Source organism: Glandiceps talaboti, chromosome 2 (genome assembly GCF_964340395.1).
Source record: "Glandiceps talaboti chromosome 2, keGlaTala1.1, whole genome shotgun sequence".
Classification (NCBI taxonomy): domain Eukaryota; kingdom Metazoa; phylum Hemichordata; class Enteropneusta; family Spengelidae; genus Glandiceps; species Glandiceps talaboti.
Genome location: NC_135550.1, coordinates 8,210,369 through 8,226,156, shown reverse-complemented (window position 1 = coordinate 8,226,156; position 15,788 = coordinate 8,210,369). Strand labels below are relative to the sequence as shown.

At 35.1% G+C, this 15,788-nt stretch overlaps 2 protein-coding genes across 2 annotated transcripts in view; one reads left to right on the top strand and one right to left on the bottom strand.

Moving 5' to 3' along the window:
* The window catches only part of LOC144453802 (kinesin-like protein KIF16B), a 30,984-nt gene extending 23,769 nt beyond the window's left edge, over positions 1-7,215 (top strand). Inside the window, exons 23-30 of the mRNA XM_078145164.1 lie at positions 680-825; positions 1,166-1,345; positions 1,572-1,617; positions 2,665-2,718; positions 3,142-3,267; positions 4,098-4,187; positions 4,814-4,897; positions 5,601-7,215. Of these exons, the coding sequence (XP_078001290.1) occupies positions 680-825; positions 1,166-1,345; positions 1,572-1,617; positions 2,665-2,718; positions 3,142-3,267; positions 4,098-4,187; positions 4,814-4,897; positions 5,601-5,756 (882 nt within the window). The 3' untranslated portion in view covers positions 5,757-7,215. The remainder of the gene's footprint in view (positions 1-679; positions 826-1,165; positions 1,346-1,571; positions 1,618-2,664; positions 2,719-3,141; positions 3,268-4,097; positions 4,188-4,813; positions 4,898-5,600) is intronic.
* A 5,053-nt stretch (positions 7,216-12,268) lies between these two features.
* Positions 12,269-15,737, bottom strand: LOC144453821 (zinc transporter ZIP1-like). Its single transcript, XM_078145186.1, has 3 exons — positions 15,552-15,737; positions 13,294-13,839; positions 12,269-13,245 (listed from the first exon to the last, which is right to left on the bottom strand). Exons 2-3 carry the CDS (start codon positions 13,784-13,786, stop codon positions 12,728-12,730), a joined length of 1,011 nt encoding a protein of 336 aa, XP_078001312.1. The 5' UTR covers positions 13,787-13,839; positions 15,552-15,737; the 3' UTR covers positions 12,269-12,727.
* Between the last annotated feature and the right edge of the window lie 51 nt (positions 15,738-15,788).

Below are 15,788 nucleotides of genomic sequence, written 5' to 3'. Positions count from 1 at the left end.
ATTTGTATTTCTAAATACCGTTGCCAATTGTAAATGACCAATGCCATGAACTTTTGTGAAGTGCGGAATCAAAACTCATGTGCACTAAGTAATCCTACACAAAAACTCAAGTTCGCCGATCTAGTGAGAATTCGTGGCCGCCATCTTGGCTTTTGGCAAGTCACCTTACTCTTCCACCTTCCTTCGTCCCAGGTCGCCTGCGAAAAACTATGACAATTAGTCGTTCGGGAACAAAACGTTTTGAAACGTCCGCGGGCGTTTTGTCTACCGAACACGCCCCTGGTATCACAAGGGAAAAAATATACAATTAAATCATGAAACAAAATCATTGTCTGGCTGAACAAAAATCTTCACTAACACTGCTATATTTTGTCATCTGACTCAACAAAAATCTTACAACAGGAATCTTTTTGAGCCTGACAATAAAATGTAACAGTGTTATTAAGATCTTTTTGAGTCAGACAGCATTTTTCCCTCATGTTGTGTGACTTTAATTGTAACATTTTGGACTTAGCCATGTGTACCTGTACAGAAAATGATACATTTATAGTGGCATATGAAGATTGAAATAAATGGTGTTCAAAAATGATAGACCAACTTGCTTATATGCCGGCTGTGTTTGAAGATAGAAAGGAACTAAACATGCTGTTGTGGTGTTTTCTCTCACTACCCATATCAGTCAGTACAAGATTTGGAAGAACAGACAAAAAAAGCTGAACGAGAATTACTGAGGAAGAGGCAAGAATTTGAAATACAAAGGACCAAAGAAATCGAGAGAATCAAGCTTGAGAAATATAAACTAAAAGAAATGGAAGATCAAGAGAGGTATGTTGGTTATGGTGATGGCAACATCATTTAGCGCCCTCTTGTGGTGTACTTCAGCTGTTAAAATGTGAGAAATTCTTATGTTTGATCATATTGTAGTCGCCCCATTCAGTGAATTGTAAAGGACAGTTGTTATCAGGCTAAACAAAGATGTGTGTTCACGCTGACAGTATTTGCTATATCTTGATGTAACAAACACAATATGCTTATTTTGCAGTCAATTCAGGTCCAAAATTTTCCCTAGCATGTACAAATATATAACAGTGCTGTAACAAAATGTTTGCTTTTAATACAGGATTTATATGACAATGTGATGTAATTTGACCTTTGACCTTTGCAGGGTCAAGGAACTGATTGAAGATGAAGTGAAGAAAAGACTGTTTGAAGACAAAGTACAGAGGGAGAAAGTATTATTATCAGAGAAGGAACGGGAAAAACTGGAGAGGGAAAGGGAAATCCAACAATTGAAGAGAGCTCACAGGAGAGAGTTGGATCAGTTAAAGAAAAAATTTTCATCAGGGTAAGTTTTAATATGAAGATGGATAGCATTAGTTGCCCCCCCCCCCCCCCCCCCACACACACACACACAAGAATTGTAACCACTATACACGGTAGTACCACATATGTTGATGAAGGATATGTGATTGTTTCAATGTCTGATTTCTGTACAAAATGTTGTGATAAAATGCATGGATTGAAGAATCAATGATAAACACATTTGACTACATGTGTTTTTACTATTACAGACAAAGTTCAACTGGCAGTAAATCTAATCCATATGGTGGACTAAAGGTACGTAGGTTGAAGTATTCACTTCTAAACAACCAGCACCTTGATTTTCAAGTCTTCAAGTTAAACTTGATGATGAATATATATGTTGTTTTCATTTGTTCTTTTGGCTTTCACTCAAAGCCTCTCCGGGAAATAAAGGTAATTTTATAAATTTTGGGTTCTGGAAAGTCATTTCATAATTTCATATCACATAATTTTCACTTGATTGCTGAGAAACTCTAAAATGAAACTTGTTTTCATCTCCATTTCTCTTTCAATGGTCCAGTGTTGCATTGTGGGTCATAGCAGACGTGAATATGTATTAGGTGAACATTAGATATTCATTACTATTTATGTGAAGGAAATAAGCAATTAGGAGTTATGAATATTTAATGTTCATCTACTCTATTGTCATGTCTGCTAAGACCCATGATGCAACACTGGACCATTGAAAGAACATTAGAGTTGAAAAAAGTTTCAAAAGTTTTTTTGGGTTTTTTTGGTGTTTCTTGGCAACCAAGTGAAATTTATGTGATGTGAAATCATTAAATGACTTTCCAGAACCCAAAGTTTATGAAAATACCTGTATTTCCTGGAGTGGTGTTCCCCTTTACATTGTAAAACAAACTACTGTTTCAAATGTCTTTTGAGCAGTCAGACTTATACAAAAGCACTTTGTTCGGTCATAGCAAGACCTAACAATATACAGGCTGCGACCATATCTCATCTGTATACACTGACTTGTACTTGTGAGTACAAAATTTGAGAGAGATTGGCTAGTTTGTGACACACTTTAGCTTCATGTCTCCAAATGACTTTAAGACCATAATTTAAGTTTGTTGGCAATCTTTTCAAAATGATACAGAAACAGATGTACTCTTATCATGTCGCAGATTATTTCATCATTTTTGTGAAAAAAAGGAAAAGAAATTTGTGTTTCTTGTCCTCTAAAAATACTTGAGATTGAGATTGAGGTGTATAATTCCACTCAGCATAGTTGTGATATTGAGGTGAGGTGACCTCTGTCTGATGCCTTGTACCATATTTTCTCCCCTATATGTAAATTAGAACCGAGATGGAATACCTGGAGCAGCATCTCAACCACAAAGGAAACTAAGTGAGGTAAGCTGATACTTTTATACACATTACAGCAATGTTGTCTATGATCTTGTACCTCTTATAGTTTGTGACACAGCCGTTACCATAGCGACCGTCAACTATGTCTTCAGTGGTCATTAAAATACACACTTGAATATTCATGACTCCTAAGTGTTTATTTCCTTCAGAAAAAGTCATGAATTTGCATTGTTCATCTAATAAATATTCATGTCTGTTAAGACCCACTAAGCGATGGTGTGCCCCTGAAAGAACAATAATTTGAATAAAACTGAAAAAAAAGTTTCAATTGGTGTTTTGTGGCAACGGAGCGAAATTTATATGATGGAAATCATGAAATGACTCTCCAGTACCCAAAGTTTATGGAAATACCTTTATTTCCTGGAGTAGTGTTCCCCTTTCATAGTAATATGTATTTTATTTTCTCAGCCCAATTTATATACCAAGCCATTAACAGAGCACAGGAGACCAGTTGAGAATCCCATTGTGATTAATATACCAAGGTACATGCTGCGTGGACATGGTAGGGATTCTCACCATGTGTTTGAAGTACAGGTAACTAGATACACAATTTCTGTACTGTCATTTGAGAGACGATGTCAAAGCCAAGATTTAGAGTAAAAAAATAGGATGTTGATGAGTGTAATATTTTGACATGAACACTCCAAATTTGATAAACTAAAATCAACAACTACAAACGTAATGACTGTACAACTGATTACTGGTCTGTGATGATGATATACAACCTGCAAAAAAAAACACCGATGCATTTGCTTGAATGAAGTGAGGTAAGGGAAGACTTCATGCAAAGACAAAATAGTATCTAGGTTCAGGTGACGGTTTTATCATTTTGTTTATATCTTAGAAGTTATAAATATGTGACATTAACAGTCCTACTTGATTGTTATACCATATAATATTCTATCAGTCAAAACATAGTTATGGGATCATGGCTCCTGTGATGTGTATGCTTGGATAAGTTTAATATAGACCATAATTACAGTATATCTCTTGGCTTGGAACTGCATCATCACACTTACCATGAGCAATGAAATGCACTATTTTGTTTTTGTGGGTTGGATAATTATGTGTGTGATCCATGATTCAATTTACCACCTAGTACTAGTAGTAGTCATTTCTGAAAGGAGTATCACAAGAGGGCTGTAGTGCTAAACTGTAATGGCCGGCCGGCCTTCACTTGGCCAAAAACTGAACAGCAAATTGAAATTTTTTAGTCTTTCTGGTTTCGTAATATATACTTTTAAAGTTACATTTTGAGTATTTTCTAGTTCATATTTTGGAGCCATCTGATAAGTCAACGAGAGTGTAATATATTTCATACTTTTCTTCTCAAAACCCGCTCCTCTTCACTTTTCAATTCCAAGGTTTCCGTTCTGGACAATACATGGGTGGTATACCGCAGATATAGACAATTCAGAGAACTGCATGAATTGATGAGACAACTGTATCCTGAGGTTAGTGTAGTCCACATATGAATGGATCATTCTGATTGGTAGGCTGAATATGCATATATGCAGAGGTTAATTGGTAGGGGGTCAAAGGTTAAAGGTCACATTATTTACAAGAGCTTGTTAAATCTCGCATTTAATATGAAATTATAATAATTAAAGCACTTAATAAATTATTATCATTAAATGAGATTGTATAGTTCATCCATTGTACTGCTGTAATCAACTTTCAATTTTTCTGTCTACATGTACTCTTTGAACCTGACTTCTCAATAATTCATGTGTGATCATCTTTTCACCAAAGTAAAAAATATGTCAACCTTCACCCCCGAAAAATACTTTGAATAATAGGTTTAAAGATTACACAATATTTAATATCATTTTGATAAAGGATACTGTGAAAGTGTCGTTATAAATTTACCTTGTTTAGGATATAGATATATTTTAACATTTAGACCTTATGAGGAGGGACTGCAGCCTAGTAGTATAATGACAGTTGTATCATAATGTGTTCACATTGGATTAGTTAAAACCACAAGGGCACAACTACTTCGATATGCAATATATGGCACACTATCCTATAAGATATGCAGTCTGTTTGAGTAATATAATGGTCTGCTTGGAATTATCAGGTCGGTGCCTTGGAGTTTCCCCCAAAGAGACTGTTTGGTAATAAATCAGAAAGAGTGGTTTCTAAAAGGAGAGGACAGCTTGAGGTAAATCAAGATTTAAGTACTGTGCTGTTAAGATATGTCAAAGGTTTTTTTTTTCATACATTACTAGTATGTCTATTATACCAACACTGACAAATACAGTGTTTACCAGGGGTATAGACTGACTGCTAGTTTCAGTTACCAACATTCACGTTGTTGGCCGGTGCTCTCACTTAATGGCTGTCGTCCTCAGAGAGTCCGGGGAAATAGTACATAAAACTATGTGGCTTCTGCTATTGGTGAGGACACATGGATTGAATAATACGAATAAAGCCATGAATTGAGTTTGTAATAATATATTATTTAAAATCAACATATTGAATGTTTGCAAACATAGCATTGGTCTACAGTACTGTATTGCCATGGGTATTGAATACTTGCAAACATAGCAATGGTCTCCTTTGAAAAATTCCTACATTCTGTTTGGACTTCTTCAAATTTTAGTAGTATTTGAATTGACAAGTTTTTGGAATTGAACTTATTTTTTTTTGGTCAATGATGTGTTATATATGAGCTGGTGCCTGCATGTCTGTACACACAATGAAGATACTGGTGTGATACGAAAATTGAACTTTAAAAGTTCATTGGTCGGGCTAGACTGATACATACATTTATATTGTAAGATATGTCACCCGCACCTTTATGCAATGTTGACTCACCTGATTTGCTGTATTTCTGATTCATATATTTTGACTTTTTTTTCCAGAATTACATGCGATGTTTTATTCACGTCTGTCTACGATTGCGAAACTGTCCACTATCACCAGGCGAGGGCAGAATTCTGTCTAAGCATACACTTTGTGAATTTGCTCCATTTTTCAAAAAAGGTGCCTTTGAAACAACCAAGTATGGGACGTCCTAACATTCCTCTGCCTGACATTTACGATACTGTGATGACAGAACTATCGACGTTTGACCTTTGTCAAGGAACACTAATGTAGAGTTTTGCCATGGAGTACATGTCGTATTATTTGCCTGTGTCTTGCCAATCATTTCACGTAATATAAAGTACAGTCTGCAATAATTTTTAACTAGGTCAAACAAAAGTGTAGGCAGCTACACGCTATATGCCCCAACTGCACCACTTTTTGGAAAGGAAGAAATTTTGAGAGATGTAGAAAATATTGAGAGCTGTAGATAGACACTATAACTATTAGACATGGCAGTCTGTCGATCAGTCAGTCTACATGGATTGATGTCAGCGATTGAAATTCTAGAATCATGGAACTGATTATCTAGGGTAATTTCTAACTTAAATATTTTTTGATAGTCTTGAAAATGTGTTACGGGTATGGGAGGCAGGGGTGTAGTTGATGTGAGTGGATATGTATGCCTTGTTCTACTATTAAGAAACAGGAAGATGGGGGGGAGGAGGGGAATAGATGCACGTCACAAAGTTGGACATCAGAGCTGATACATTTAATGCATTGCTGCTCTAAGAAACACAAAGATGGGGAGGGGAATGGATGCATGACACAAAATGAAAGGGTAAAAAAGTATACATAAAGTATACTTTATTGTACACTAAAAGTATACCTATCCAAAATAGGTCCAAGAAGTATTTACAGAATGCATATTGCATATGAATGAAGCTCACACAATAGCTGACTGCCACTGCTGGGTGAATATTTGCAACCAGAAGTATATTACTATTGGGATTATGCTATTTCTAGCAGAAAAATTTAGGGTATAAGTAAGTTAATTAAAAAAAGTGTGCCACAAAGTTTTGAACATGTTTTATTTTATTTTATTTTAGAATGTATATACTATATTGATATTGATGTTATGGAGACTATGTATCATACTTACAAAAAAAATTATGTTGCTTTAAAAAAAAAGGAGAGAAAAGAAATTGAAAAGGTGATGGAGTAAAAGATAAGTAGATGTTCAAAATATATGTTCGTGAAATACAACAGTAAACATGCAAATGGAAAGGTCAGCGTATAAAAGTACAACAAATGTTCAATAAGATTTTGAAAAAGAAATGGCAGTTATTTAACTTAAAAAGTTACAGCTGCATGTAATGTACATAGGAATACTTTTGTAGGCTGTAGAATGAAAAGCAATATTTCATATTACACGTCAGTTTGGTTTAGCCGTGGTCAAAACATGTTGTGTTGTGATTGTAAAACTAAATTTTTAATATCAAACTGGAAAAGAGTATATACATTATGATGATTATAATTTTTTACTGTGTAAATACAACTTTGTGTAATATGATTTATGAGGTAGGTTCCATAGAGTTAATGACATGAGTATCTGCACTATGCTCCACATAGTACTCTGTACATTAAAGTACATCATACCCCATACAACAAACATGCCTGCACACACACACACACACACACACACACACACACACACACACACACACACACACACACACACACACACACACACACACACACACACACCTGTTGTTTGCTAACTTGTGCAGCTGCTTCATTGTGTTTGTTGACTACCTAGCACCAAAGCCTGAGTATTCAGTACAGTAGCAGGTATTCAAATAAGGGTCACAAAAATTTGTATATAACTAAACATTGTTTAAGTGTATTAGTAAGGCAAAGAAGTATGGAATATTGATGGTGTAACTTGAATATTCATGAGGAATCTGCATATTTTTGAAGTTTAGATGATGAATATTCATGATTGAATTTGCATACTTTATAGTTTTAGGAGATCAATGTTTGAGGTATGGGCTTTATACAGATTTTAAGCAGCTGAATTTCTTCACTGTGTCGGCACAACCAAAAAAAAACATTGTCTCCTTGCTGTGGAATCGCTCTGAGTTTGGCACTATTTCAAACTGTTTAGGCACAGACTTCTGAAATAATTTGTGAACAATGTTTGTAAACAGTGAAATTATGCATTAGTTGGTAGAGAGATGTGTCAATAAAATTTATGGATTCAGGGACTTAAGGTTTGCAAATCAGTGAGCATTGTTGTTTTTTAAAATGGATTTTCAAAAATTAATGATCTTGTTTTAGAAACTAATATTACAAACCTATCACCTTGCTAAATTCTTGATGCCTAGTTCCGTGTACAGGAGAACAGTTGTAGTGTTCTTATGTCAGTCTCAATTCTTTATTCCCATAAAAGTGATGTCAATGCAAAACTACCCAAAGAGTCGACAAAAGTTTTTCACTAATAATTACTCTGGTTATTGAGATTTTGGTTTTAATACCAAGATAAACACAAACTATTGTCTGCAACATGTTGATTCCACAGTGATAAGCTATTGAATGGATGTTGATTTAATTAATAGTCTCAGTAGGGCAGCTCTCTTTAGTTTCATAAACTTGCAGTGTACTATTTTAGGACTTCCAACATTTACATTATCTTGATCACAGGGTAAGATTTGCACAACAGAGGAACCACTAACATTCACTTGTGTAATCTACCACATCAAACAACAATAATTTTAGTTTGTGTCTGTCTGTCTTAGTACACAGAAGCCTCGATTACCAGAGTCGTGTGTGAAGTCTTATTGTCGTATATTCCTGTGGTGTTCCTTTAAAAAAAAACACCTTGTATCTTTCTTTGAAGAGAGAAAACTTTTTATACAGATAGTAGGATATATCTGGCTGATGTAAAATCATAACGTTTGTACAGTTACGGATTTCCTGGTTTAGTTTGCAGGGGCAATTAACATAATACTTTATAAGTATGGTAATAATTTATTTCTATTTTAAGTCATAGAGTGTAAATATTCTAAAAAGGCTATAACTTCAATAAAAAACTGAGATTAGTTAATGATTGACTGTTATGTGTATTTTTTTGTCAATATTTTTTAATGTGAAGGATGAGTGATTGCAGTATCATTATTGTTTCATTCGCAAAAACCTCATGAGTAAAGGCATACAAGTATTGAAAATTGATGATGTGGCTTGAATATCCTGAAATATTTTGAGGTTTAGTTGATGAATATGCATGATTGAATTTGCATATTTTGAGGTTTATGTAATGAATATTCATGCTTGAATTTGCATATTTGTGTAGTTAAGTATGGCTATTCATACATATGTAGTAGTTTATCAAGGATTTGTACAATTTAAAATCCACTTGAATTGCAGTTTCCAATAGTTCTAAAGTAACTTTTCTTGTGTTGTGGTCAGCCTATATCTTCCAGGAGTCTTTTGTAGTTCATCTCACAACTGACAACATTTAACTTCTAATGAGTGGGTTGACCTCTCAAGCAACGACACTTTGAAAATTGTATGGCTGATTATGTCATAAAATTCCAGTTTTCCAAGAGATTCCAAAAAAAAGAGGTTCATCTTTCCAAGGAGTTTGTGAATGTGGTTATGATTGTTCAATCCCATATCTATCTCCAACACTTCCCGTCTATAGTATATCCCCCCCCCCCCCACACACACACACAGCAGAGATATGGGAGATCCAGTCTATGGGGGAAGGGGGGGAGGGTACATTTTGCAGAGTTCTCCATCATTAATGATGTACATACAATTAGATGGGCAGTGTTAATTAGGGGAATAGATGATAGAGAATTTTACCACAGGGGAAACATCCATCAAACTATATATGCAAATACAATAAAGAGATTACTTACTTTTTTATTTCCAATATTTAGTTAATTTTTATAAAAATTTCTGACATTTTCACTAAAATATAGTTCAAGTATTTTCGATAGTAGAAAATTTATGTAATGAATTTATGACTGGTAATCAAGCCTTCGGTTTGCTAACATAGGTGCAAACTATATCTTGCTCTTCAAAATGGTAGATTACACAAGTGGGTGATCCAAGTTCCTCTGTTGTGCAATTCTGATCACCCCATGATCAAGATGGTGTAAACATTGGAAGTCCCAAAACAGTACACAGCACGTTCAGGGCAGTCTGTCAATAAGACTCTGCTATACCTCCCTACTGAGACTATGTCCATTCAATAGCTTATCCCTGTTGTATCAACATGTTGGACACTAGTTTTAGTTTGTGTCTATCTTAGAAAACCAAAGGCTTAATTACCAGAGTAAAATATTACCACATACTACAGGCTATAGTAAATGATAATGTTGGTCAACAACACATGTAGAAAACAGTCTCAAGTATATAAATTCTATTATCTATCTTTATTCTATTCAATACTCTATTCTGCTAACAGTCTGTTTGATTTGTACACTGCTTTGATTTATTCTGTTCTTTGTAAATCTTGACAAACTCTGTCCAGCCTCAACATAAAGGTGCTACCAACGCAATGATGGGTCGCTACATTCTAAAATGAAAGTTATACTGCAAGCCTGGGTACTTTTGCCACCAGAAAGTTTTGCGTTTTCAGAGTCTAAATTCAGCTGGTTCGCAAAGACTACATGTAAATATTCACGAATTACCAGACTAGTAAATTATGTTCAAATACAAGAAGGCATTTTAGTTACTTCTTTATTTTTTTGGCACTTTTCTTTTCCAGCAAAATAAGCAAAAGTAAGTCTTTAGGGAAAATCTCCAGGTTTGCAGTATTTACCGGTACATCATGGTGTAGATTTGATATGCGTTATGATAAATTTTTGACTGTCTCTCACAAAACATTGAAAATTTACAAAATGACATCTACAGACAAAATAGAATGTATGAAAGCAATAGGGCCAACGAGTGTATTAACTTTACCATCTGATCACGCTCCTACGCAGTGCTACCATAAAAAAGTCGACCTCCACAACTTCCGGTCCAACTGTATATCACTGATGCGTAGGAGTTTGCCATCTGATGTCATGTCACAGTGGAAGATTCAACGAAGGAATTTAAACTAACTATGGCTAAGTTGAAATATTTTGGTACCATCAATCAACATACCATATAACTATCATATAAATGAATGTGAAAAAAACCCCACTTTTTTCAAATATAAGATTGTATAACTTTATCATCCTGCTAGGTTGTAAGATATGACATGTCATATCGCTCTCTCAGTCAACACTCTGAGAAGGCCAATGAGGTGGGAATGACACACAACTATTGTCTTGCAGTCTATCACCCTGGTAGATCCTACAAAAAAATATTCCATTTAAACGGTATAACTTTATCAACCTGCCTGATTCTTCACAAAACCACAGACACTGACATGAATTACATGGTGAATGATAAAACATTTCATTCATTTTAAACAAACTTTAGTAACCTGAGATTTTTCTTATAAAATCATAGACTGTAATGTAAACTCCATGGTCTATGAATGATAAAACATTCCAAGTCATTTTTTAACAGTAACAATTCATCACAAAAAGAAAAAATTAAGGAAAAAACTCATTTTGTTTCATTTTAAACAGTAAAACTTAATTTAATACCCACCGAGATAATCAGAAAAAAAGAAGACATTCCTATTCATTTAAAGGCAAAAATACAAATACTTATTAAAATGATTGACAATCACAATTCATTTGTTAATACACTTAAAAATCATGAAATGTTACATTTTATCTGACATTTTTTTTGTTTTGTTTACGAATTACACAAACAGTACAGACATTCATAGCATGTACGCACATGAAATGTTATATTTCATCTGCAATACCTTCTCTGAGATGTTACAAACTCTATAGTCACTCTGTTTTGGTAATATGTACACCTCTTCTTAAGACTATTTCATTTACTACTATTCAAATTATTATTTTCTGTGTAAATAAACATTAGCAATTTGGTATTGTAACTGTTATTCAAATGAAAGATTCTTTGATAGATTAATAAACAGTTTGACAGCAAAAATTCTATAAAATTCCAATGTCTGTTTACCACAATTGATTGGAATACCTATAACTTCTATTAATTAGTATATTAGTATATTTGTGGACTATAACAGTTATAATGATGTGTGTTTCTTTACCTGTGTGATGAGGAGTTACAACTGGTAATTAAGCCTTTGGTTTTCTAAGATAGACACAAACTAAAACTATTGTGGCAACATGTTAATACAACTGCAACCATCATACCATGGACGAACAGAACCTGTTACAAACAGCAAAAGTAAACAACTGAATTGAATTAACAACACTTGGCACAGCAGGTTGGAACAGCAGCGGGCTTGTATTACATCTCATGGGTTGATAAGAACAGTTTTATGGTCTTTTTATGTGTACATGAAATGCCAGGGGAACTGGAAATTTGTTTGTGAAGGTGAACTATTACGTAAAGAAGCCATACAACTGTTCTTATCAAATGATGAAATGTAATGTAAGTCTCTCTACTTCCAACATACTGTGACAAGTGTTATTAATCCAATTCAGTTGTTTACTTTCCCTGTTTGCAACAGGTTCCATTCGTCCATGCTCTGATGTCGGTAGTTGTACAACATTGATTAGCTATTGAATGGAGGTAGTCTCAGTAGGGAGGTGTCAACAGAGATTTATTGACAGAGTTCAATGAACTTGCAGTGTACTGTGTTCCAATGTTTACACTGTCTTGTCTGTGAGGACCCACTATCAGCCACTTGTGTAATCTACAACATCCAAGAACAATAGTTTGCACCTATCTTAGTAAACCCAGGGCTCTGATTACCACAGTAATATTCATAGTGACTCAGCAGTTTACCCTCTAATGATAGCCAAATTTTGTTGTTGTGAGTCAAAATGATAAAAAGTGGCATTTCTTGTGAGGCACCACGTAGTATTTAGTAAGAGATAGGGGAACACCAAATTTTGGTGAGTCACTAGACATTGTGTGCGTCAGTAGGACGTCAAATTGGCTTAGAGGGCACATGTACTGCTAAGTTGTAACAGTTCTGTGAGAAAATGTGTTATGGAGTGAATAAGGTTGAATTATTTGCTATATTGTAACTGAGCTTACTGAGAACAGTCTTATGTGTACTTGTACGCAGAACTGTTCATTAATGTACATGTACAAATAAGTTTAGCACGGTCATCACAGCAAAACCCACTATAATACACAGCACTTTTAACATCTCGTCTCTCTTCACATTCAACTCGTGTGGTAAAATTTCAAAGAACGTAACATAGATGAAAGTTCCCGTAGCCAGGCCTTGCAAGAAACCATTGAGCAAAGCAGCTTCTGGACCAGTGGTTATAGAGACACTAACAATGATTCCTATGGCAACACCGATGGGTGCCATTATAGCAAAGGTAACCAATGACAACACCATACCAGCTTTGCTCAGCCCACTCTGGATCAGATTCAACGAAAAACTAAATGCAACTATTCCCTTATGAAGAGCAATGGCTATGAATAGTTCTAATGTTCCTTGGATGTCCAGCTGGAGACCAACCGCCATGCCCTCAAATACTGAGTGTAAGGACAGTGCTAAAAGAAACAACACAGATCTGAGAACTGACGTGTCTCCTCTCTCCATGACGGTGTCTTGAGTAACTGAAACAACAAGAGAGGTTTCTAACTCCACGTTTCGATTTTCCTCTGTGACGGTATTCACCTCTATACCAGTATCCTGTGAGTCACCATGAACGCTGTCTGATGGGTTTCCATGACAACTATCATTACCCAGAAGAGGAGCGATTTCATCATTCTTATAACAGATACCATATTCTGTTTTCTGCGAATTTTCTTGTTTTTTACTTGGCGGCACTGATTTACTACCACGTTTATGGCACATCAAAGCTATATGTTCTGTTACTAATATTATAAAAAATCCAATGGCTGTGAGAAACTCTGCCAATGCAAAGTGTGATGATATTCCCATTCCTTCCAAACCTTCTTCCAGCATTTCCCTTACTTCTGGCAGCATGTGCAGAAAACTGGTAGCAAAGAAGACTCCGCCGGCGAAGCAGCTCAAGCAACTAATAACACGTCTAGTGTAGCTGCTTGGGTCATCATTTCTCACAGCGTTGACACAGACTAGTGGAACTAGACCACATATCAAAGCTTCAAAAAACAAACCAAAAAGGGAAAGCACCTTCACTCCTTTCAACTCCATTTTTAAGTGACTTCAACTCCTCCACATTTGGTGTTGATAATCTTGCAGTTAATCTGAAATTATAAGCAGATTTCAGGGTCATTATTAAAAACCAATGTTGGAAAAAATGGGTTCTGAATAATCCTGCATATGATTCCACATGTTAGTGAATATCGTCGCATAACTATTCCGACCAGATTAAAACTAAATGTCTCCTGTTAGGGCAAAAACCATACATTTTGGGGCCTACACGCACTTTTGGAATGCAAAATTCCAAACTATAGCTATTAAACATGATGTACCACTTAAGTGGAAAATTAAATGTATGAAACCATGCGAAATTTGAAGATTGCATAGTTAACATATAGCCTAAATATCAAAACATCATTGATTATGCAAATTAATCATATAGTTATGTGACAACATCAGGATTTAACTGATACATGCTTTATCATCAGTACATGTACTAAATTATCTTGTATTCAAAAGATATTAATTAATTATCATTAATTATCAAAATGATTGATACAAATTACACATCACAATTAAAAAACTACATAAACAACTACATCAAACACTTAAGATTTGCTATGTTCAATAGAAGCACCAAGTGAAATTTGAAGTTTGCGTTAAGAAATAGCCTAATTATCGAAAATCATTAATTATGCAAATTGGTCATTGATTAAAATTAAAAACTATATCAACAGGGTTTAGATAATATGTATACTTTGTCATGGTTGATGTATGTGTGTCAAGTTATATGGAATTTGAAGTGTGCACTCCACTCAGTGATATGATTAATTATTCAAATTACTCATTAAAAGTAAAGGCTATGTCAACAAACTTCAACGCATTGTTATGGTTGGTATATGTACCAAAGTACATGAAATTTGAAGCTTGCACTCTTATAAAAGCCAAACTATCGAAAATCATTAATTATGCAAATTACTCATTAAAACTAAAAACTATGCCAACAGGCTTGAATATGCTATAGGTGAATTATGTGCCAAATTATATGGAACTGAAAGTGTGCATTCTCAAGATATAGCTAATTGTTGACTTCCTCGTCTTCAATTACTTGATCTGGGCTCAGACCACTATCCGGCCGTAGCGGTTCCGTTGTTTATTTATTGTCTTTGCTACGTATGATCAGGGGGTGTCACAACAGGGGCGTGTATTATTGTTTAGATTTCCGTTTTCTTAGGAAAATATCATACGAATCTTGCTGCTACAAATGTATCGATGTATAGTACTACGTATACTATCTCTCTTTCCCTGTACAGGTAGGAATATATATTCAAAAGGTTGTTATATTTAGTCTGTAGACCTGGAAAACAACAATCTATGCAATATTTCACGCCCCTGTGGGTGCCACAACGCATTTATACTACATGATAATATGACCTTGGGAAATACCCTCTCAGATGCGAAACTAATTTCTAACATGACCATTAATCTAATTTACCGGGGGTCGAAATGGAAGGTTTACTTTACTAAGATAATGTCCCGATATCAGCGAGAAATGTATTAATCGCCATTTTGGTTTACAATACCGAGTACCCGGATGCACGGGGGACTAACCCTGAGAAACGACGAGTCATTCTCAGACATACGTTACACTTACAGTGGTAACACTCGTTCATGTTCGATTACCTTTCACAAAGAAAACACAGCGAAATGGTTGAAGACATTTTTTTAAATTTCTTTTCATCATAAAAACAAAATCCGCGTGATCAGAAGTGTTGTAAACTAAACCAGAAAGAATTATCGGACTGGCTAAACTTACCGCTGAACTGTGTAAAGTCCAAGTCCAAGTACAGTAAGCCCCCGGAGTAAGCCTCGATAGCGATGAAACCTTCAAAATATAACTCGACAGGTCTTCAGTTGTTAGAGTTATACTAATTCAAGACGAAAACAGCAATTCCGTGAATTATGATACTCTGAACGCAGCGATGGTAACTTTGCTGGTCTGAGACTAGACAGACGCTTGTAACGTAAGGGTAAGGTACGCACAAAGGTAATA